The 25,361-nt window shown below is 38.5% G+C and overlaps 2 protein-coding genes across 3 annotated transcripts in view; both read left to right on the top strand.

Annotated features, from left to right (window-relative positions):
- Cdc37 (cell division cycle protein 37) overlaps positions 1 to 25,361 on the top strand; it is a 173,788-nt gene that overhangs the window by 108,224 nt on the left and 40,203 nt on the right. The window lies entirely within an intron of this gene.
- Positions 1,738 to 23,574, top strand: Awh (LIM/homeobox protein arrowhead). Of its 2 annotated transcripts, none has more exons than XM_018102038.3 (6): positions 1,738 to 2,448; positions 19,371 to 19,552; positions 21,390 to 21,607; positions 22,166 to 22,399; positions 22,613 to 22,738; positions 22,842 to 23,574. In XM_018102038.3, the coding sequence occupies exons 1-6, from the start codon at positions 2,443 to 2,445 to the stop codon at positions 22,901 to 22,903; spliced, it is 828 nt and encodes a 275-aa protein (XP_017957527.1). In that variant the 5' UTR covers positions 1,738 to 2,442; the 3' UTR covers positions 22,904 to 23,574. The 2 variants fall into 2 exon arrangements, with proteins under 2 accessions (XP_017957527.1, XP_017957528.1); XM_018102039.3 differs by having other exon boundaries at positions 1,741 to 2,448; positions 22,166 to 22,387.

Genomic DNA, 25,361 nt, shown 5'->3' with positions numbered 1-25,361 from the left:
AATTTACATATTTTCTATATTTGCTAAATTTCAAGCATCTATCTAAAAATATTATAATATATACAAATTTTTTTTATTTATTTATTTTTTTATTTATTTATTTTTTTCTTATATTTGAGCATCTAAAAAACAAAAACAAAGTAAATAAATGAACAACATAATTAAATTAATTAATTAAAAATTATTAATCAACTATGCAAACACATTACAAATACAAAAATAATTAAAAATAATTTATAAATTTTAAATATCTTCAAGTAATTATCAAGCTCTTCTTTGAAGGTATTTCGCTTTCGATTTAACACAACATACATACATATTTCTCATATAACTTAAGTATTTGTATAGTTATATGGTCATGCAATACTTATATAGTATAGTGGGACAAATCGAAATATATGTGTATATAAAGTTTTGTGTACTATAGAGCTATAGACATGGATATTTTCAAATACTGCATCACATAGAGCTTGTTTTTAGCTCACAAAGACTAAGCTGATATTAATTTTATATCAGCTCTATAATACATTACTATATATAAGTATGACTAGACAACATAAATAATACTTAATTTTAGTTGAAGTTCATTATAGATTTGTGTGATATTGATTATGCAATTAACTGCAGTTCCCTCTCTCTAAAAATCCTATAAATCTTAGACTAATGTTGTGCATGTTCAAAAGACAGCGATTCAGTGAGCATATGAATAAATCCTTGGTTTTATTGAAATCGTAATCAAGTGGCATAACTAGGCGCACATGCGACAATTACATTAGTAAAAGTATGTGTAGTTTACGATAGTTAACGATAGTTTTTATGGTAAGCAACTCGTCCACAGACTTGTTTTAAATTAAAGCTCAAATGGCGAATGAATCGGCTGTTTGTTACCATAAACAACAATTAATTGTTTGTATAACAACTCACTTGCCACAAGCTGCTGCTAACAAGTAGTTCCCATTAATGAGCATAAGATATCTACATATCAGATAGTTAAACACCAGCAGGTGTTGCTGCCTCCAAAGACTTTACCATTTAAAGCTCATCAAAAACTCATTTTCCTTTATTTCTTAGGCATATGTGTGTCGCGTAATGCTCAAAATTTAAATGGCCAACTCGCTGCTGGTTGGCAACTTCCGGCACATATTGCCGCACTTGAATGCGAAAAAACTGTCAGCTTTAGCTGCTTATGGTAGAGCTGGCTTTTTCGGGTGCCGCCGTCAAGCGGTTTGACCCCAAAAAAGTCAAGTGCGCCGCTGCCGCTGCTGCTCAGCTCTGCTTCCGCTCGGCTACGCATCCAGCATCCACAGCACACCCACCCAATGGCCAGCAACGGCACAAGCTCAAAAATCGTGAGCCAGAAGAAGAAGCGAAACCTGCTCAATGTAACTCAAAGCCGAACTCAATTTGAGAGCGATGGCACGCGCCGGCGCACTCAATTGGCTCAGGGCTCACGCTTAACGATTTCACTCAAAATGGGGGACGTTGGGCGAAACCCGTTCCACGCGTGCTCAGCTAACGTGAGGGGCGTGGCCGTTTGAGCGGCCGCCATGGCAACCAATCAAGAGCCAAGCGAAAACCGAAAAACCAGTTGAGCGAGTTTTTGCAACCGGTGGTAGCTCTACCAGTGTGTGTGTGTGTGTGTGTGAGTTCCTCTGTGTGTGTGTGTGTGTGTGCGTGTTTGCTTTATGCTGCTACCACTCTCGAAACCGGGTCGTCGTCGTCGTCACATCCATGCTGTGCCATGGCTTATGTGGCTAGAGCGCCGGCAGTTTATGCACTGGCCTCGCTGCTGTAACAACGTGTCGCTCGTGAGCCGTCGCAGCCGCTGGTCGTTGTCCGTTAGCAGCAACAGCAACCACAACAACCACAACAACAGCACAACAACAATAACAACTCACACGTCTGAGAGCCGGAGTTATATTACAATATCGCCAAGTCCGTAACTGGCATCTGTTATCGCGCCACGCGTTCGCGCCGTCTGATAAGCAGCCCGCTGCTAATTTTTAGCGTCGGCAAAAAACATCATCAGAATTATTGAATAAAATTTGTAAAAAAAAAAAAGTAAATAAAAAAAAAAATTATCTGAGATCAGTGAACAATTTTTCAAAATTTTAAATGTGCTAATTAATCGACAAAAACAAAAAGTGTTGCTATAAATTATTGCAAAATTCTCATATCTATTATCACATACACACACACACACATATACACACGCACATTCGCATTTATTGTCTCGATATCACTTATGCAATCAATTCGCATGCATTTGGTGTCAATTGTTGGACGCTTGACCTAAACTGATCAAGTCGTCAGAAACATTTCGATCTGCATAGATCGTCTATAAGAATACTGTTAAAAACAACAGCAAAAAGCTGGCTAAATAACTATTTTTTGTGCAAAAGACTTGGATTAAAAATCGCCAAAATTGTGGAGGCAATTAAAATGAAGGTAAGTTTAGGACAAGTTTAAGGGGATTATTTAAGAAATTTCTAATATTCAGACTTCACTGAATCGATCTATAGTTGAAGCGATGAATGTTGTTTACCAAAATTATGATCAATAACATATAATTTTGGGTAACTAGTATCTGCCGGCTTATAACTGTATACTTATTAGACTGATTTAATCTTAAGAAAATTTTAGAATTGTTGTAAAATAACTTTGATCTATTTATCCATAAATTAAATTGATCATTTGTAGCTACTGAATCTTATATTCCAATGCTAAAACATTAATAAGATGCAGTATTTATTTTTAATTCTTGTTTAAGGAAGGGATCGGCATGAAGTTGATCTTGGGTCAAATGTTTTCAAATTTTATATGGGTTTACCAATTTTAAAATGACAATTTTATTATATTAGATTATCTTAGAGGTGCCCTGAATAATTTTAAATATTTTTTTAATACTGATTTGAATGGAATATTGCCAAGTACTACTGGATTTACTTCAAATGAAGACTTAGAGATAATAATCAAGAATTAAAATTTAATATTATTCGTGTAATATCTTTTTGCCTAACATTACTTGCAAATTATGTCTAATAGCTCTTAACAGCTCTTAAAGAAAAACTCAGCTTTCCATGTAGAAGAAATGTAATAACTATTATAGATGTATTTACATATATATATACATATTTTACTTTACCTGCATATTCTAATTCAATTTCTCCCAAATTCAATTCTTGCCTAGCTTTTATAGACATTTTATAGATATTATCAAAGATATTAGAGACTAAGCTTCATCAATTTGAATACTCATCTAAACGACTCATCTACCGACCTCCACAATTGATAAAACCCAAGCCCGGAATGAGATTTCTGAAATGCTTTTTAATTTTCAAGCTCATTGTTTATAGATAGACACCCACGCATTTTCCGCTAGATATATACAGATCTTGGCTTATAGCTGTTTTAATTGATGCACATGTAAAAACCTTTCGATTGACCTAGAAAACGTGCTGAATAGATATTGAACTAAAAACCCGCTGGGACGCAACAGGCGGCGTAAGCTGTATATGTATATAGTAATAGACCAAGCCGGGAAATGAGGGAGGTGGCTTGGTGGATCTAAAAACAATGCCCATGGTGCCTATTCAAAGCCATCAACTGTCTGGACAAACCGTACTAATAACTTTTCGAAAACGATGAGTTTTCAAAACAGACAGACGACAGCCTCCGCCTCAGTCGCAGTCGCAGTCGCAGTCGCAGTCGCAGTCACTGCCTCAGTGAACCCCGCGAGTCGGTGAATATTAAAAGCACACAAATCGCGCCATGGGGTGCAACATGCTCGACGATATGGCAAACGGATTTTTGTATATCGGATTGACGACCATGTCCCAAGCCCACACACTCGAATTGTGTGGCTCCAAATCGAGAGGGGGCAGCGAGAGAGGGGTACCTATGTTGCAGAGGCAGCCTGTGCAGTTGGGGTCTCCGTATCATAGGCGCGTTTATCATTAGTTAACGTTTTTAATTTCTATATCTTTTGTGGCCCAGTCTCATGACGTCGCTCAAATTCAAATCTGTTCATTCAAAACATGGCCAACAAAGTATTTTCATTTTTATACGTAAATTTCGTTGTTCTTTTTTTGTATTTTTGGGACTGCGAAGCGTTTAATCGATTTTGAAGCTCGAAGATTTGCCGTAACTCAAGTTTTATAGAGATTGTGTTCGAATATACCCAAGGAAATTGGGTTAGCAGAGGGTATAATTATTGTGGCTACAGCTGGTTGGGCTAAAAATAATTAAAATATATGTATATATGAGGATATTGATGATATAGGTGTGTGAAGTCAGGAGAGTATTTAAAATATCTCGAGATCTACTAAAGCTAGAGTCTTGAAATCGTATATGCATACTCTAGAATATCATAGGTAGAGCTGGAAGTATTTGTTTTCTTAATCAAAATGTGTAGTAAGAACAACTAGCAATACAAATTCAAATTGTGATTACCGAAATGTCTACACAGACGTAGAATTACGAAAAGTAAGTACTAAGTACTTGGTATTTCCCAGTCAGTCACATCCTCAGTTATCTTCCATCTTAGCAACCGCCCGCTGTGTGCTTTGTGTGAACTCTGACGCAAGTGCTGAGCCACCCACAGGATTCAATGGAATATAATGTTGTAAGAATTGTAAATATTGTACCAGCGACAGCCATGAGTTGGCAGATCGAGCAATCATGATTTATGCCCGCAATCTTTTACATTTTCTCATATATGAGTGTATATATGTATATGAATTCAGTTTTGGATTTTGTATTTTGCATGGCTTTGTCCATAAACATAATTTTCATTACCATAGCAAATTAGACAAGGTGCTGACGCTTATTGGCTCGCCGCATAAAAGGCTAAAATGTGCTATAAATTTCAAAATTCGAACATTTTTTGTGGGCAAGCTTCGACGGCTTAGCCAATAATTGAACTAGGCCCACGTAAATAGGCAAAGCCCAAAGGCGAATAAAATAAACCAAATCGAAAGCAGATGAGCGCATGAGCCTAAATAAACGCTTGGCTTTGGCTATAGTATCGATCGTGGCCTTTAATAACTGTCAATATGCACAGCGGGAGATCTTAGAAAAAAAGCCGCAGCAGCAGGGCTTACAACACGGCTTCAAAATCATATGTCAACAGTTCTAAGCCGCCACTGGACAACAATAGATCCGGGCTTAAGACCCTTTTCTAACTTGACATCATCGATCTTGACCCGCCCCAGTTGTGTAGCTAGATCCCCCCCTCTCTATATACAAATCTCGCTCTTTCTCTTTCTCTATAAATTTATATATGACGCCACAAAGCGCAGCTTATGAATATTCAATTAAAAACGTTGTTCTTTTTTTTTCTGGTATTACTTTTTGTAGCCGAGGCATAAATACTGAAGCGCTTAAATGTCGAATGTGTGCAAGGCAACTATAAAATATACATATTTCAATAAATGATTTTTCATTAATAATTCACGAGGAAATTATCAGAAAAAAAATATTGAAATATGAAAAAAAAAAACTTTAAAAGCGAAAAAGTTGTTAACGCCTCTAAAAATAATTAAAAAAAAAAGAATTGGGAGAGAAAGAGAAAAAGCAAGCATGTTTTCTTTAATTGAGAACTATGCGATAAGTTATAATTAGCCTAGCATCCGAGTTCTTGAGTTGGGCTTTACGCCTAACAATTTGTCTTCAATATGCTTCCAAGTGTCACTTAGACTAAATTCTATATAATTTAATATGTGGGTATTCGAAATGTTCGGTATTGCCATGAGTCAGCTTTTGGGGGCTTATAATGTGTTGGGAACATATTAGATGTTATATGAGGTATATAAAAAAAGATAGAACTACTTATTATTAGAAATATGACAATGATATTCGAGTAAATGCAAGAAATATATACTTTTATTATATATTGGAAATATAATTTATATACATATGATTATCAAGATTTATTATATGTTTCGCCTCAGACTCAATCCAATTATCTGCTTTGGAGCTCTTGAGCTGGAATTCATGCCAATCTTTTCTCAAACATCTAGCTTAGATCTTACTCATATTCAGTATAATATAATTCATAAAATCCATATTGATTTTAATTCTGAATATCTCTAGGTAATATTTGAATAAGATTTATATGCTATTAAAATAGAATAAATCATATTTTTAACATATTTATGAAGGTGCACAAAAGAAGACCGTAAAGTAGAGCCAATAAGACTTCTGTAGACTTCTGACGCACGAGCTGACAGTTACGGGGATTACCTTCTGTGTATATTACATAATATGGAAATGGATATATTGTTTTTTAAAATATTCACCTTGAAGACAATTCTTTAGATCTACAAAACCTACTGACTAAGTCAAAAATTAAGCATCTCTATATTAAACAAAAGACGGATTGACAGTTGTAAAGATAAATAGTATAGAGGCTATTCTGTGATTTATAATAGACACAGACGATTTCAAACACGAGCATATATTAATGCAGAAGTATTTACATTATAAAGTCAACGAGAGCTAAGCTGCCTCCAGAATATCTTTGAAGAATTTACTGCCTCGACTTATGCATTATGCGCTTATCACAACAGCTATTCAGGCTAAGAAAGAGACGAAATCTGCGCTTATTACAACATCTACTCAAGATACAAAAGGTGCAAGCTGAGAGAGCCGCACAAGGTGTAATTCAAGCAGCATTGTGGCAACGCGTGCCAGCCAGCTTAAGGCATGACAATATTAGACTAGGCCAGCTGGCCTGGTGGCTTGGTCAAGCGGCTGGCCAGAGCCCACTCGTAATTGGATTTTGGCTAGCAACCGAGGGCATCCAGTGTCTAATTGACAACTGCGGCGTGGCGTGACAATGCTGACAAGGAGTCGGCAACAATAGCCAAATGCCGCATGCATCTTGACTTGAGCCAATTGCCCCGATCAGGCACAAAAGACAAACAAATATCACACCTTTGTTGCACAGCTCTCCCAAGACAAAGAAAAGAGGCTGAGAAACAAGAAAACAAACTCGATACAAACTCTGTTCAGTGGTCAGTTTTCTGTATCCTGAGAGGCCAGAGGTTGCGCATGCGTGCCGTTGCAATTTGTATACCTCTCTCTCTCACTCTCTCTCGCTCACAAGAGGTACTTTTATTTCTTTTGGCAGGTAACTGAAAATTCTGAAAATGAAAATCAAATGCAGACGCCACAGCCGGCTGAAAACGTCACACAAAAGGCACAAGAGAGCCAAGAAGAAGACGAAGCATCGCATCGAAGTGCTCTGTGCGGGCATTGTTCTGTCGAGTGCATCCGCAAAATAGTCCTTAAAGGACGCTTAGTTGGCTTACAAATGATGCACACTGCAAAAAGGGGCTCGACGTCCAACGGCGGCAAATAAAATTGTAAAATGCCACAAATCATTGCAACTTCTATCTGCCCATTGTCGCCTGTCAATGGCACTCGAGACACGAATTCCGCCCCTAAAAATACAGTCAGCCCTCTGACTCGAACTCCTGCCTCTGCTCCTGCTCCTGCTCCTACCCCTGCCTCTTGTTTCTGTATGTTTTCAATTCGATTTTATTTTACATTCGCCACAAACTTTCATCGTTTGGCAAAATAAATGTTTGCCTCGAGACGATTTTCTCATTAGTTTTCCATAGCCAATCTTTGGCTCTTTCTCCCTGCCCGCCTCCCTCTCTCTCTCTCTCTCTCTCACACAGACACACTCTTGCTGTTTCTATTGGAAAATATTGGCATTTAATTGTTTAACAATTGGCAGCCAGCAGCTTATCTAGCCTCGTCTATCTAAGCACAGTAGCTCTTTGAGAAATTGAACTGATTTTCATTTTGGCTTTGTTGTCTTTGCCGCCTGCTAAAAGCTGTCTTTGGGCAGCTTCTAGATAAATTAAATATACGGAGCAGCGGCATAAATTCAGCTGCGATATCTAGCTTGATTTATTGTTTAAACATAAACATCGACGATCCGAAAGAAACAACAAAATTTGCATTCAAAATAAAAGACGCGATTTTTGTGTGCCGAACCGCAACAACAACAACAACAACCACAGCAACTACTAATACTACTACTACAACAGTAAAAGCCATAAAAAACAGACGAAAGCAAATATTAAAATATTATTATTAATTTATGCAAAATGCAGATTTAACTAATTAATTGTAGTCGCTGCTCAATAAAAAACCAAAAAAAAAAAAAAAAAAAAATTAAATAACAAAAAAAAAAAAAGCAAAAGAAATGAGATAAAACAAAATATTCAGCTTTACACAATGCGCTGCTGACGTCGCTGCCGACGTCGTCTTATTGATGTTTGACGAAAAGACAAAAGGGCATTCAGATTCTGTGTCGTCTGCGCGTCTCATCTTGTATGATGAATGCCTAAAATATTCGGTAAAGGCAATAAAAGAAAACACAAAAAAAAAAAAAAAAAAAAAAATACTTGTATATGATGTGCAAAAACCGGAATTTTTTAATAAGCCGAAGCGAATTTACACTTTATTTTCATACAATTTTAAGAGCTGGCTGACTGGCTGCCTTATATGACGACGAATGCATATTTAATCAGCGTATTAAAGGCAATTAAGTGTATTTAGGGATGAGCACTAAATCTTGTAAGTGTAGTGGGCGTGGAAGCAATATTGATTCGGAAAGTGTCTCTGTAGACGCTCTCTATGGAGTGTCTGAGTGGAAGATGATCTGCGCTGGGCTAGGAAGTCGTCTGTTGGGCCATCCATCTATCATATCGATTCATGGGCGACTGGATGATGACATATGTGTGTCTTGGAAGCTAAGCCATGCGCGTCAATCAATCAGACATTCGATTCACCTTTCAATTCGATGCTCGACTGAAGTATGCCCTATGGCTGTTGAAGAACCTAGGCTGTGAATGGCCAAGCAATACTTCATAATCAACTGTGATGCAGGAGCTCGAAGAACTGTAGGGGTGCCTAGGAGCTTTAGGGATGCTTGGTAATCCTTTGGGTTTTAGAATGAAAAATATTTAGTTTCAAATTTATTTATTTTATAATAAAATATATTCAATAATATAATTATCATAGCTCTCTATAATAGTTTCATATATAGTTGAATTTATATTTTCTTATTGAGTCATTATCATCTAAAAGTATTTAAGATAGACGCATTTTTTGTTTATTCTTGGATTTATAACTTCATAAGATGGATTGAGTTAAACATAATTTTATTTATATGCATAAGCCTTAAGATACATTTCTTGAAATGCACTTCATATAGATACATATACCAAAAGCTAAGATTGAGATACATTTATTTATTATCATACTTAGCTCGCCTTTTACCTGCTGCTATACACGTTCTGCCAAACTCTGTCAAACTCTAGCCCCCAGTTATGCTACCCTTCGCTTACAGGGTATACCTAGTTAGATAGATCGCACAAAAAAAACTACGCGTTTTGAAATTCTATGAGACTTGCGGGCGATTTGTTAGCGTGTGTGCTGGCTGACAGATCGGCAAGAGTCGCGCCTCATGCCGGTAAAAGCGTGCTTGCCCTCTCACTCGCACTCGCCCCCTATCTCTCTCTCTAACACTCGCACGCTCTCTCTGTTGTTTGCACAACTGCCGTTTGGCAGAAAATAATTAATGAGTGGCAATAAAAAATGGCACTTGCAGCTGAGTATCTTATTTAAATTGAGGGAAAAGAGAGAAGGAGCGAGAGAGAGAGAGGAGAAAGGTTGAGAGTGAGACAGCCCTATAGCCATTAAACATTTGCAATTTGAATAGTAAAGATCAATTATTAAGCTACAGGTAAACACTCTATGTTCATATTAAGCTGATAATTTATGCATTTCTTAAACGAAATGAAAATTGAATTTATGTGCAAAGAAATATGACGTTTTTTTTCTCTATGCAAATAGCTTATTCAGAATTGGTTTCAACTGTAGCTTAAAGATTTATAAGCTCAATTTTTTTTCTTTTTGGACAAACTTCAAAGGCAACAGCTCGAAACAAGTTCTCGGATCTGTTCTAAAGTGACTAAAAATCGAAGAAGGAAAAAAAAACAGAAACAAAAACAAAAAACACATACCAAATGTAGGGCTACCTCTTTCGACAACAAATGTGAGACATATAGACATGGTCAAATCGAATACCAATTTACGTAGCTGCCACTGCGCGGGGGGTGGGCGGTGGCGTGGCACACGGAATGTCGTCGAACGCTTTGAAATTTAATATGAAAACGTTGTCTATGCAAATGAATATTGCCACCTGTTTATGTTTATGGCCAATGGAAATGGCTAGCAGCGGCAGCGGCAGCGGCAGCAACAGCCACAGTTCAAACGGTATTAGCTGCAGCTGATCCAGCGATCTATCAAGTGGCATCTCTTGGGCTGCTGTGGATTATCAGCTTGGCGGTGGGAAAAACGTGAGAACGCTTGTGTATGCAAATCAATTTCAAGAGGTTCTTGGCTGTTGCTGCTGCTGCTGCTGCTGCTTCTTCTTTCATTTCGTAGTCCAATAAAATATACGAAAACTAAAACGAAGAAAGTATTAAAATGAAATTTATTTGGTATGAGGCGAGCCACAGTTATAATAAAACGCGTCTGGGAGCGCACACAAAGCCCAATGTTTGTCAACAACAACAACAACTTGGCTGTAAAACACCAAGCCAAGCCAAGCCAAGCCAGCCCAAGCCAAGTCAACGGTCTTTGGGTTATACGCCCTGTTTTGTGCCTGATCGTTGAGAAGATCAGCATATGGATGCTGTCCGTCTGTCTCTCATTCTGTCCGTCTGTCCCTCTGGCTTTGGGCCTGGAATCGAATTGAGTTGACTTGAGTTGAGTTTTGTGTTTTGTAGTGTAATAAAGTGCGACATTTTAAGTCGTCGGCTGATCGGGGTAATAACTTGTCAACACACCGTCCCCAACAATATAACCATTAAAGATTGTTGCTGAGACGCGACTTTGTCATCGCGTTAGTCCCAAAACAATTTCAATATACTATAAACATATATATGTGTATATATGTATATGTGCATAAACAATTTTCGTTTATTTTTGGCATTTTAATGAAATTTTTATTTTAATTTATTGCTGCTCAAGTCATATGAATAATACTTGTTAAGAAAGTAGAAAGAGAGAGAGAGAGAGAGAGAGAGAGAGAGAGAGAGAGAGAGAGAGAGAGAGATGGTGGGGGAGTGAATGTTTTGGTAATGAAAATGCAATTGGCTAACTTTTTGGCTAGAGAGTGGGCTAAGTTAGTAGCTATTTAGCCGCTAAGTTTTTGCAGCCATGCAGAGACAAGCGGGCAGCTGACAGCGCTAAAGAAAAGAGTATTTGGCCATAAAAACGTTGGCAGCTCGCTGGGCCTATTGGCCGTAAAATATTTTACGATGTTACGCCAACAAAAGCGTTGTCCAGCTAAACCGCCATGTGCGTGCCAACTTTTACACTCTCTCTCTCTCTCTCTCTATATATCACTATCTCTCTCTAGGCCACCTTTTTGGCATGGATTGCCGTCATAATATTTGCCTAGGCCAGAAGCGCGCTTGTCTGTGGCCCAGCCGCCAATGCTCCCAGCCTCAGCCTCAGCCTCAGCCCCAGCCCCAGCCTCTGCTGGCTCTGCAGATTCATTCCAGCCGGCAACTGTAAAACTGTATCTATCTGTGTGTGTGTGTGTGCGTGTGATGTGTGAATATGTTGTGAAAATTGAATGGCATATGCACATTTTGTCGCCAGTGATAAAATTTAATAACGCTGATAAATTTAGCAAAAACATGTTGGGCCCAATGTCAATATAAAGCGGTAATTAAGTTTGCTGACTCGCAGCAGGACTCAACGTCAGGCTCGATGTTGATCTGGACGTGAATGCGTTGTAGCATCGTGTTGCACATGGATAAAGTACAGTGAAGCTGCGCTAGCGATGAAAGCGATGCTGTCAATTAAATGACAATCTGCACTCTCTATAAATAATCTGTAGATTCGTCGGTGTTCAGCTCAGCCTGGAACTGGCTCAGTTTGAGTACTACATAATCTACTCTTACTGACTCACAGCAGAGCTAACAATCTCTATCTCTTTCATTTTGTTCTGTATCAAGAATTGATTACGCTTACGACTAGTTCCTTGTTCATTTCAGCCTAGAAGTTGTTCGTTTTCCTCTAGCTAAGTTATTCTCTTCTTATATTCTTTCGCATTTACTGCAGTTTCGGTCGTATACACGCCCTACTCTCACTTACTATCAAACTCATTCTTTTTCTTCTCTATATAAAGACTCATTTCAGCTGGGAACCAGCTTCCAAATTCACTAGCAGTTCCGGCAGTTCACAGCCTAGCTACTCTTACTTACCTTAATGTCTTCATTATATCTTCGCTCTCACATTTTCATTACTTTTTCTCTTCTATTAATAGAATTTCTATAATTGTCAACAAACTGTGTTTCGGAACTAGTTCATTGTCAAATTTCCTTGCAGTTTTAATGCCACACGCTTTTACTTACTCTATATCAAGCCTACTTCCATCAGTCTATCTGTTTTCTGAACTCTTTCTTTCACTCTTAGCACCGCTCACAAAAATCATTGCCCCAAAACATAATCCCTAAATAAAAACTAGTTCTTAAGGTCATTCCTCTATTGTACATTAGATAAACAAACATCTAAATCTATGAACCATATCGAACATGGCTCAGTTCCATCTTTCTTATATTACCCAAGTCAATTGCTTAATCCATTTGTATTGCACTTTGCCTTTAGTCAGCATTCACTGTATTCCCATAGAAAAGCTTTCGCTTCAGGCTGATGCTGATGCTGATGCAGTTCTCTCTGTGCTTTTGTCTGTCGTGTTATAGCGGCCATTAATTTGATTGGATCAATGGATGCGACAACAGCTATAGCTGCAGCTCTGCAGCATTCAACAGCTATATTTACATACACATACGCAGTCACACACAATGGACGCACACACACACACACACGCACACTCGTAGCGTGAAATATTTGTAAACATTTAACCAATTTATGGATGCCTGAGAGACTACGAGCATTGTATACTAAATGTATCTGTATCTGTATCTGTATCTGTAGGCTGGCTGACTCGTGGGCGAGCCATGCCCCCCCGCGCCTTCCCCACTCAATGCGTCCCGCAACGCCCCTGGCTCATCTGCCTTCGTTCATTTTCATTCATAAAGAGCAGTCATTAAATAACAATCAGCTACGTTGCCGATCTTAACGCCAAACAAACGCCGACGTGTAAATTGCTATCATATTTTAAATAATAAATAACAAATATACATATATATTTACATATACACATACTATATACTATATGAATTCCTTAAATAAAATCCCACGCAATATACAACAAAAAGTTAGCTCTAATTAAAAGCTGTCTCATTTTTTTTCTTTCCTTTCGAAAGTTTGATCATAAATACAATAAATATATATATGTATGTGTATATATATATTTTTTTTATTTATATAAATTTGTGTTTACAATAGAAATTATAAAGAGAAAAATATTTATTTGAGTGAGGCTCGTTTTTATGGTTTTTATAAAACTGAGCCAGCTTCTTTTGAGCTAAATTTTTGTTTTCATAAAGCTTTAATTGTTAGCTGGCGCTTGTCTATTGCTATGCTCGCCCAGCATTTGAGACGGGTATATTAGTTTTGAATTTAGTTTACAGCTCTGTTCATTGGAATAGGCTTTTTGGTCTTTTAAAGCGTTAAGAGTTGAGATAAGAGATATGTTCAGAAGATATGAAATTTTCACCAAGTGACTGTTGACTTACTGCTCTATTAATTTACCCAAATTTTCCTATATGTATATGAACTTTGTAGGCGTGGTAACTCACAATCAATTCGCCTCCAGAAAGTTTTACCACTCGAAATCTTGAATGCAATTACTGCTGTCTCTCTCCATTGTTTATTCCTTACGAACGAGTATTATGCAGTCGTTAGCGCCCGTCTGCAATAGTTGATATTGTTAATATTATTATTATTACTACTATTATTATGGCTGTTGATGTCAATTTTTAAAGCGCCTTAACATGGAGAGCCAAAGGCCTTAAGCAAACAGCGACAAGTGGACCACAGATGGGAGTTGTGTTGTAGAGATACATAAATATATATATACAGAGATATATATACATAGATATGTATAATAGTGTTGGTTGTTCGCTTGGCTTTGTCATGTTGCCTGCAACATTCTCACGCTGTTTACATTTGTTGATTTTCATTATTTTGGCTCGGCGAGCATTTGTCCCTCGACAAGATGACAAGTCACCCAACATAAAAAGTGTCTCAGTCTCTGGCCAAGGGCTTTTGTCCACTGATATAGATATATCTAAAGATATAGAGTTGTACTTTGTGTGCCGTCAATCGATCGATTGATGATCGCTCAATTTGCGCAATGACGTGAAAATTGTGAGTGAATCGTTTTTTAGGGTAATCGATCGTTGAGGCGTGCAGGAGCAGCAGATGATGATATACAGTTCTTTCTATTATATTGTGTGGCTACTGTTGACTAGACTCAGTTGATATTTAAATGAAATTCCCTTGATATGCATAGACATGTCTCTGAGTATCTGTCGCCTTTTATGGCCCACTCTCACACTTCAGAGCGTTCGCTGTCAAGTGTGAGCGCATTTTATTGCATACTCTTGAGCGTCGTTTGTTTTCACTGTTTTTTTCTTCTCTTATTCAGTTTTATAGTTCTATTCTCTGGCCTTTGTATCGCACTTTATGTGCCATGTTATTTATGACATTTGAGCAAAAGTTGCAAGGTGCAAGTTTTGTGCCTGGAATTTTTATGGTTGCGTAGACAGCGATCTAAAGCCATTCCCCTTATATAATATCTACACATCATACATACTTACATATCTAGCAAAATACTAAATGAGCGACAGAGAGAGTGTGTGAGAGAGAGGGAGAGAGTAAAGACAATGGCCGGCAGAAATGTGAGAAAGACATGTTTACAAACTGCCCGCCTTATCGAGTTCTTCATAATCAAGAAGTCAGAAAAACCGCATTGGATTCCGTTTTAGAGTACCTTCAACTGCTCTTTCAGCTACTTTTTCTTTTGTTCTTTATCGGGCATATATATCTCTCTTGTTGGCTATAAAATTTGTTAATAATCTCTTTTGTTTATTCATATTACCATCATTATGTGCAGATCTTTTTCTCTTTAATCTTTTATCTGGCCTTTTTAGCATTTTTATCCGACTCAATTCTGTCCATATGATAATGAATTGACTTTTATAGTAGCTCAAATCATGAACAATCTTCATAATGGCTTGTAGTTGTCATCAATTATGAACTTTATTTAAGAGATAACTGGAAAGCGTTGCGTATGCAGAATATGTTTACCATAATAATTACCAGATTGGATAACTAGGTAGGTTTTGATGCACTGGGAAGTGTGGCTAGAGAGGTCAATGGAGTTTGATGATAAGCGATTGATATCTGAAAGCTGTGCTAGTTACTAATAATAATGATAATGAGTATGTTAATCTCATAAGAATCTGTGTGTGGATGTAGTAGAATTTAATATGAACCTATTACAATGCTAATGATATAATGATTATGAAAACGATAATGCAAAGAAGACTAAGCATGATAATGTTCTCATGCAATACAATGCAAATGACATTCAGAAAGCCAATACCAATGACAATGATAATGATAATAATAATAAATATAACAATAATGTTAAATATAATGACAATGAGATTTAGTATAGAGAGCAGTATGATTATGATGATAGTAATGACAATGATAATGAGTATGATATTAATGGCTATTATAACAATGACTATAATTCCTTACTCATCAGTCACATTTATCCCCATGTCAATATCAAGTGCAATACTAACACTAATGATTATGATAATGATAATAAAACTCAATATTTTATTTTAACTTCCTATCAATATCAATGCAAAGACTAATACCAATGCCAATAACATTTAAAACAATAATAACAAGTCTCAAAAATCCAACTACCCAATGACTATCTCCAATCCATTGAGCTGCCACTAATCATTGTCCATTAACACAGCCCATGCACAAGCTGTTGCCCTGATAAAGATCCAAATTGAAATGGGGCACATTAAAGTTGATGTCCTCTCGTGATGGGTTTGTCTGGCCCAGCTGGGCTTATTGAAATTCAAAGCTGTGCCAGATTTATGCAACTGTAAGCCAAAAACCTCAACGTTCATGAGTTACAATTACAGTCAAATGACATTCTAGCCAAATGCCACTTCAGGCCCAGGCACAGGCACAGGCCCAGGCACAGGCACAGCTCTGACAATGGGCATATTTTTCAGAAGTGGGCACAGAGAGACAACATGACAACAATAACAACGGCGGGGCATATGAATGCATATATGTATGTATGTATATGAAGTCAATGTCTGGCCTTGCCTGTGCCAGTGTGTGCGTGTGTGAGTGTGCGTGTGTGCGTGTGTGCGTGTGTGTCATAACGGGCGTCGGGAAAACAAATTGGCAAAAACACCCCGAGTCGTGCAGCTTCTGGGTTTTTGGGCGCCTGCCTGCGCGTTCGCTCGAGCAATGTGAAAAGTTAAACGAAAGTGACAGACGGACAGGGACGGGGAGGCAGAGGCAGGGACAGCAGCAGGAATCGGGGCAGGCAGGCAGTCAACGCGCAGGCTCGCTCGCTGGGGAGGGCGCGCGATTAAACGTGTCACACGAGGCGACGCGGTTGAAAAGTTAAATGGCAGCAGCGGCCAGCAGAAATGAGCAGCAGCCACCATGTTAGCATGTAGTTATAGCCACACACACACACACACACACACACACATACACGCGCGCGCACAGGCGCAGCTACATGTTGCTCCTGCTTGCTGCCTTTGATGGTGGCCATATTGCATTTGACGGCTATTTATTTCCTATATCAAAGCCAAATTTCCCAGGCATAAAAAAAACACACAAAAACCACCCAAATGACTAACCCTCAAAATATGAAAATATACATACATATGTACACATGCATATGTATTCATATATATATCTAAATAGTTGGCAGCTTGTAGCTACAAATTGTCATGAATATATTTGCTTTGCTTTGCTGCTGCTGCTGCTGTTGTTGTTGTTGTTGTTGTTGTTGTTGTTGTTGTTTCTATTACTTTGAGCTGCTGTTTTTCCTTAACTGCGTCACATTTATTTAGTTTGCGCATCGATCTATGGAGCATAGTTTATTGTTTTTTTATTTATTAATTGGCCTAGGCGTTGCTTGAGACTTGCCGGCTTTGATCTTGTGCCGCCTCCTGCGGCCTAGTCACGGTCAGCTTTTTGTAAAGCCAGACATACATATACATATACAATATACACTATGTATGTATGTATGTATGTACATATGTATGTATATACTGACTATATATTGACTTTTGTATCATATGTGCATATGCCGTCTCTCGCGCTATTTGTATTTATTTTGTATATTTTTTTGTCAATGGCAACGTCTTTTTGTCTCTTGTCGGCATTCGCTTTTAACTGAAAATTTGTCAGCCAAAGTTAATAACAAGCTGCCAGCTACTGTTGCAAAAAATATATGTATATATAGTATTCAACAATTGTTTTGCAACAACAGAAACAAGAGCAACATTGGCAGCTAGCAATTAATTTGTAAAAAAAAGAAACGGTAAATTTATTTTCTCTGCCGCTTTGATTAATGGGAAAACAATTTTAAACTGTCCGCTGCCGCATTTCGTCTTCTTCTTCTTGACAATTTTTATTTATTTTTTCCTCCACTTTTGTTTTTTTTTGTTTAATGAATTTGAAAATATGCAAAACGCTGGCCATTAATTAAATGCCTAAAGCCAGGCGCTCTGCATTTAATGCTTTATATACAAAATTTGTTCACTTCAGTCAAACAAGAGAAATTGAAACGTTTTAAATTAGACAAAAGTTTGCTTTATACTAAACCGCACAGAAAATAAGAATTAATCGGCATTTAATTGGAACTGAAGTCTTGCACTTTGTCGGTAGCCGAAACTATAAAACAATTTAATTAAGCATTGTAGCAATTAGGCATTTCAAAAATTTCGAGAAGCTGAAATCTGTTCGCTAATGATTCAATTTGTCGAAGATCAAGTGAAGAGAGCTGAAGCTGAAGACCCTGAAAGTGGATGCTAGATGATAGTAGATAGTATCGATAAGAAAAGTACAAAGAATATATAAAATGACTTGAAAGAGATTTACTATACTATACACAAAGGAGATCTATCAAATGGAGATCAAACAGAATTCAGAGCATTTTCTTAGGCTTAAATAGAGCAGTTTGCATTCAAAGTTAAAGGTGCTTAAAGTATTGTAAATATTCATATTAGCATAAACGAATATCTCATCATGCTTAGGTTTTATGTGAAAATGATATATCAAATGTAATTTTATCTAAATATTATTTTAATTAGATTACTTATATATCAGGTTTCCAAGAGCACAAATTTGCTTATAAATTGTTTTGATGATTGCCAACCGAATTCAAAAGCCAACTCCAATATGATTTTGGCCAACAATTAGTTGCTACTGACAATAAATTAATTCCGAATGTTGTAGCTGTTGATTTAAATGTTGTTCTTGATATATTGCCAGAACACAGAAAATCCATTTAAAATCAAATATAAAATATACAGAGATATACCCATGTATATATAGCGAGATGAACTGCTGGAACAGTTTGAAAAGCGGCGTAAAATGCAGTCAAAAAATCGAAGCGAAATGAATATGCATTAGCCACACAGCTGATGGCTCATAAATTAGTTAAATATTGTTTGGGGTTTTGGCCGGGTTTTAGCTGTTGTTGTTGTCTTTGTCTTTGACTCGAATACTGTGACACAAACTGTGATCGTGACTGCGATTTGCGACTCAGCTATATTGAAATGGTAACAATTAGCATAAGGTGTTTTTTTTTCGACCCAAACAGCAACAACAAAAATAAAAACAAAACAAAAGAAACTCGTCTGCCTCTGTATAGACATTTCCTAGTGTTAGTTGTTGGAATTTTAATACACATTCATAAGTTAAATGTTGCAGCTAAAGACATAAAACAGAAGCCGACGGCACATTCGATAGATTTATTGAGCGATTTCAGCAGAAAGCATAACAAAAGATGCCAAACGGGCGCTACGATTAGAGTTGAGATCAGTGTACCACAGATGTCACTGTGAACCGGTTCGGCATTCAAAGTTCAGATCAAACGAGCAAATAAATTTTGCTCTTTTGTTGGGACTGTGGAGCAATTTACATTCAAAGCTAGAAGTTCGGCCAGAGTGCACTGATCTTTAAATGATATTTACCGAAACATATCTGCATATATTGTAGTATATAGAGTTGAAGATTTATCGAAATTGTCTTTAAATTTGAGCATCTATCTTAATCGCTTTTCATTTTCTGTTCGATTTCAGACTGAGCTGCGTTCCTGCGCAGCGTGCGGCGAGCCAATCTCGGATCGATTTTTTCTCGAGGTTGGCGGCTGCTCGTGGCACGCCCATTGCCTCAGATGTTGCATGTGCATGTGCCCGCTGGATCGCCAACAGTCGTGCTTCATCAGGGAACGTCAGGTCTACTGCAAGGCCGACTACAGCAAGTGAGTATACATGTGCATATATATATCGATTAGTTATCGATCTATAGGCTAAGCCTGATTTAGCTTAAGCATATACCTATATCTGATACCAAATCAGTGATATATTTGCCATATCATTGCCTACTTTCAATTTATTGTACATATACTTTTCCGATATATCACTTACTGTTATTGATTAGTTATCGATCGCTTCACAAAGTCCGACTTAGGAATATTATATTAAATCATAAATTTATATACCATATCTTTGTTAGTTTTCAATTTATTTTCTGATATAGCTCTCTTTGTATATATATATATATATATATATATGTTTATCGATATTATATATATGTTCTAAATCACTGACAGCATCTATATATAGCATATCTTTGTCTGTTTTCAATTTGTTCCACGCTTTCACGACATATCTCCTCTTGTAATCGATGCGTTCATTGTTTGATTTCTAGCCAACTCTTCTGCTGTGTGCACAAGTGTTTTTCACATATTTTCCCACACATGATAGGCGAATGGAAAATAAAGTCTAAGGTTAATTGTAACAATTCGACAACGTTGCGACTTAATCCCTAAGATAAACAGCCAAGTCGAAAGATGCGGCCAAAACGCAACGAAAGCGACTTTCAGAGAACGCCAGAGAGAGAAAGGGAGAGAGTGAGAGGCAGGATGAGGGAGAGGGAGAGAGAGCGAGAGAGAAACAGACTTTAAATGCAAGTTGCAAGCAAAGTATCTTACAGATGCACACACACACACACAGATACACACACACACATACATATGTCTAGCTGTCGCTTGGTCTGTTGCTGTCCACACAGGCGGAAAACGGTGTCGACGGCGAACGAAATGAAAATAAACAAACAAACGCGCCGTGAGATGCTGTAAAAATATTTATTTTTCAAGTTAAGAATTTTAAGTGTGCATTGGGCGCTGTGGGCCCAGGCCGCCCAACGGGGCAGGGGACTGGGTGGGGCGGCAACTGAAGATGGAGACATCAGTGTCCACAGAGCCATACACTCATATAGCCAGCCGCACAGCCATAGGGTCGTCCAGTCATCTTGGCACAATGTTGTGCTTGTAAAAATAAGCTTAAAAGCTAACAATAAGCCGGCCAAAGTTGCCAACTCATTTGGAAAAACGCACAGGCGCAAGAGAGTCGCGCAGCAACTTCCGCTTGGAAAAACGTGCAGCGGGCAGCGGGCATCGGACTGGTAGCAGCGGATAGGGCGAGGAAAACGCGAGCAGTCAAACAAAATCGAATGCATGCAGTAGTGCTTGCCTCAAGCCTATGGACAAACAATCAAAGGTTAATTCGAGAGACGCTAGAGAAACGCGTGAAAACAGTTGTCGATTTTATAAATAGCCAACTTTGGCCTAATGCACCTATAATTTATGTGAAATACTTGATATGCCAGAATATAGCTTGAAAAACGCCAGAAAAACGCGTGAGAAACGCAGAACAGCATTTCGTTTGACACCTGCAAAACGCCAGCAAAACGCTAAGGAATCGCAGCGCGTTTTCCTTGACGCTTGCAAAACGCTAGTGAAACGCTGGCAAAACGCGTTGCCTTAGAGAAATCAAATAAAGAAAGCATTAGAAAGGGGATCTAGAATATATATATGTATATTATATTTAGAGGCATATTTTCGCATAATATATACCTATTTTTAGCTATCATGCTTATACATATATAGATATATATAAATACATATGTATATACAAAAGTCATTAGCAATAATGCTTAAACAAGAGCTGCAGTCAGTCCATATTAATGATAAACATATAAAAACCAGTTGGCATATCGATAATTAACAACAATTTCCGTTCAATTTTGTTTTGCAGAAATTTCGGCGCCAAGTGCTCGAAATGCTGTCGCGGCATCTCCGCCTCCGACTGGGTGAGACGAGCGCGCGATTTGGTATTCCATTTGGCGTGCTTTGCCTGCGATCAATGCGGACGGCAGTTGTCCACCGGGGAACAGTTTGCGCTCATGGATGACCGGGTGCTCTGCAAGGCTCATTATCTGGAAACGGTCGAGGGTGGCACCACATCAAGTGACGGTAAGCGGAACCACAAAATCAGAATGTCATAAAAATAAATCTGCGGTGGCGCGAAGAGCAGAGGAAGAGAAGAACAGCAACGAAGCAAGCAAATGAAATAAGTAACTGTGTTGCAACATGTTGCATGGGCCCGTGTGGTATGGCTGCTGCAAGCGAATCGGTATGGCAATTTGGAACGCTTGGCGGGGCACTAAGCGCCAGGTAGTCGCCAGCTCCTTGATGAAATCGTGTCATAACTGAGGCATAAAGAGTCAAAGCCGCGACGCGCCAGACGACGTGATCGGCTTCAGAATGCTGTCGTTGTTGTTATAGTTGTTGTTGCTGTTGACCACCAAGAAGCTGTTGGCCATAAAGGCGGCCAGCCAGCCACATGGCTATAAACTATAAACACTTTTGACATTTTCAATTTGGTCTACTGTCAAAATGCTTTTAGACACAGGCTTAGGCACGTACTCACCAGATCTATATATGCATGCATGTGTATATGTGTGTATGTAGTGTTTATGGTCGCACTGCTAACTGAAATTCCATTTCAATTTGTTCTTCTCCTCTGTTTAGATGGCTGTGATGGTGATGGTTATCACAAGAGTAAAACGAAACGCGTGCGCACCACCTTTACCGAGGAGCAGTTGCAAGTGCTGCAGGCCAACTTTCAGATTGACAGTAATCCGGATGGCCAGGATTTGGAGCGCATCGCGTCAGTAACTGGTCTCAGCAAGCGCGTGACGCAAGTTTGGTTTCAGAATTCGCGGGCGCGTCAAAAAAAACACATACATGCTGGTAAGAACAAAAGTAAGTAGTGGATTAGTGCAGCATGTCCAGACCACCAGCCACCCACCACGCCCCCAAAAGCACCCTAAACATTAAGTAGCTGTATTAACTAGAACTACTTACTACTTAACTATCTTATATCCACATCTATATCAATCTATCAATATCTATATATCATATCATATATATGACGTTGCTAACTCATGAATTTCGATAAACGATTTCTGATTGCAGTACGCGAACCGGAAGGAAGCTCATTTGCGCGTCATATTAACCTGCAGTTAACGTACTCGTTTCAGAATAACGCACAGAATCCCATGCATATGAATGGCAACAAAGGGGCTCTATTTCCAGCGCATGGTAAGAGTCCAAAACGAAAGCTCACGGAGCCCAACTTAAGCCTAAACTAACTGTTGCTCCTTCTATCTCTCTCTCTCGTTCTCTCTTTCTCTCCCTTCTCTAGAATCCTCCATGGATGAGTTGTCGCAGGATTCGAGCGTTCACTGTATGCCCAGCGAGGTGTGACTGCAGCAGTCCTCGCCAGCGCGTGCCCATCGCTAGCTCAGTGGATGATCAGACCGATGGATCGTCCATAGAGCTGTGGCATTAGCTGGCTGTGGGCTGCTACTTAAGCAACAAGAAATCTATGAAACAACACACAAACAAACAAACAAAAACACGTCCTTTCCTAGTCAAAATTTTATTTCATATGAAATGAAAAACAAAAACGAAAAACGAGAAACGAAAAAGAAGAAGATGAAAACTTGCAACATGGAAAACTCGCAGCAGACCCAATCGGAGTTGATCAATCTGTTTCGATGCTTTGAGCATTGTTTGTCCAGTCGTTCATGATCCACACACATCTCAGCAACACAACACACACATTCCTGCATAGCCTATAAAATGAAGAAGAATAAGAAGATGATGAAAAAAAGATAAAACAACCTAAGCTTAGTTTAGTTAATTTAATTTAAATGAAATTTAAATTTAATTTAGTTTAATGCCTAATTGTTAAGTGTTTTGCCCCTCTGCCTATACACACTCTATCCATATCTCTATCTCTCTATCTCTTTCTCTCTCTTTATATGTACACCTATCTGTCCCTCTAGAGCATAGAAATGCAGCTGCTTGCCAAGGCTTTTGTAATATATTTAAACACTAAACTTCATAAATATGTATATGCCTATCATGAGAAATGTTGTTATTGTTTATTTTCTTGTTTTTTAAATGTATAAAAAAAGTATACCTATTTATATATATATATGTATATGTATATGTATATGTAACTGGCCAGGCATTTTGTACATAGTTCTATAATAGCCGAAATTGATAAGCAACGCAAATTGATTCATTGAAACTAAACTATTTAGTTAACACAAATTACAAAACAATTATACAATTAAAGACGAATCGAAATCAATTAAAATGCAAAACAAAAAACCCTTTTTAAAAACAAAAATCGATTACTGTGTTATCTATTTATCGATGGAAACCGGAAGTACTTGGGGTAAGCTGCATAGACATAACATATAAGACCAACTGCTTTGTCAGAGAGTCGTTAAGAAGATAAGGTCAAAATGCTTGACATGTTGCCTTGAAGACTTTTGATTACAGTTATCGATAAACTATTATGCTATAGAGCTGTGATGAATAAGTTGTAAGCTTGGCTGCCTAGCCAAGAGAGATTATAATACATAACCTAATATCTTAGCCAAGTTGACTTAAATTAAAAGTAAAATCAACTCTCATCTCATTACTGGAAGTCAACTTTCCACTGCAATCATCAGACATCAATCATCAGCTATTCAAGACTGTAACGGTGAGGCAACTGTGAGCTTTTAAGGCGAGTGCTCGTCGCAGCTTGAGCGTGGCGCAATTGAACGCTAATGCGACACTTGCTAATGCCAACTGATCTTTGGCAACACTCGAAATCGATTTCCGGTGCACACGAGCAGAGACCGAGAGACAGATCAGAAGATCAGAAGATCGATGCAGCAGCTGAGGCAGACAGTGTGACGGCAGACCTCATGGCTGAGCGAGAAGCAGGAGGAGGAGAAAGAGGAGGAGGAGGGAGCATCGTCGTCCACTCGACACTCGAGTTGCCAGTCATGTGGCAGCATTCTAGTGTTGCACTTCAGGCTCGGCGTTAAGTGCACAAGCCATCGTATTAATTGAATTATAAGCCTAGATTATGCAAAGATTTCCGGCCAGCAGCAGTTGAAGTCGATCCGACGCTCGATCAGGCCCAAGCAACAACAGCAACAGCAACAGTTGGTCAGCAATTTGTGTGCATCATCATCAGGCGGGTGGCTGCGTGCGTGACTTGACACTTATGCAGGACTGCACTTGTTTGTAATTGTCGAAAGGAGATCGGATCGAAGAGCGGACGGCTGAACGGGCTGATCGTAGTCGCATTCACATTCACAGTCACAGTCTCAGTCACAGCCATTGCCACAACACGTTACAAAAATATCAACAAATCGTCATCATTAATAATGATCATGCTATCAGAGGGAGATATATATATGTATATGTATGTATATACATATATGTATTATTTTTGGTGGTTCATTTGTCAAATTTCACCGCGCCTCTGACTGAGATCGACAACAAGATCGAGAGCTCAAGATCTGTGAATCGATGTTGTTGCTGTTGTTGTTGGTGTTGTTGTCGCTGCTGCTGCTGCGGCTGCTGCTGTTGCTGTTGCTGTTGTTATTTGAGCAAACATTCAACACTTGAGGCAAGAGATTTTTTTTTTTTTTGTGGCAAGCTACAACAACTCAATTCCCAAATACCCCATGCCGCATTCCCATCTCCTTCGCCTGCGTCTTCGCCTTCGTCTTCGCCATCTCCATCTTCAATTCCCCAATTCCCACTTGCCCGGCAATGAAATTATGAATGATGTGATACTTTTGCCATTGAGATGTTTTCACAGTCGCGGGCGCATGACATGCCCCAGCCATATCTTATTTGCTATATCTCT

This window comes from Drosophila navojoa, chromosome 4, assembly GCF_054131105.1.
Source record: "Drosophila navojoa isolate 15081-1374.11 chromosome 4, UAZ_NAV_1.0, whole genome shotgun sequence".
NCBI lineage: Eukaryota > Metazoa > Arthropoda > Insecta > Diptera > Drosophilidae > Drosophila > Drosophila navojoa.
Note: the sequence above shows the minus strand (reverse complement) of the source record. Positions and strands in the feature narration are given on the sequence as shown.

Coding starts and splice junctions, on each gene's coding strand:
- Awh (XM_018102038.3), top strand. Junction 21,608..22,165: donor TGGCACCACATCAAGTGACG/GTAAGCGGAACC, acceptor TCCTCTGTTTAG/ATGGCTGTGATGGTGATGGT. Junction 22,739..22,841: donor GGCTCTATTTCCAGCGCATG/GTAAGAGTCCAA, acceptor TCCCTTCTCTAG/AATCCTCCATGGATGAGTTG.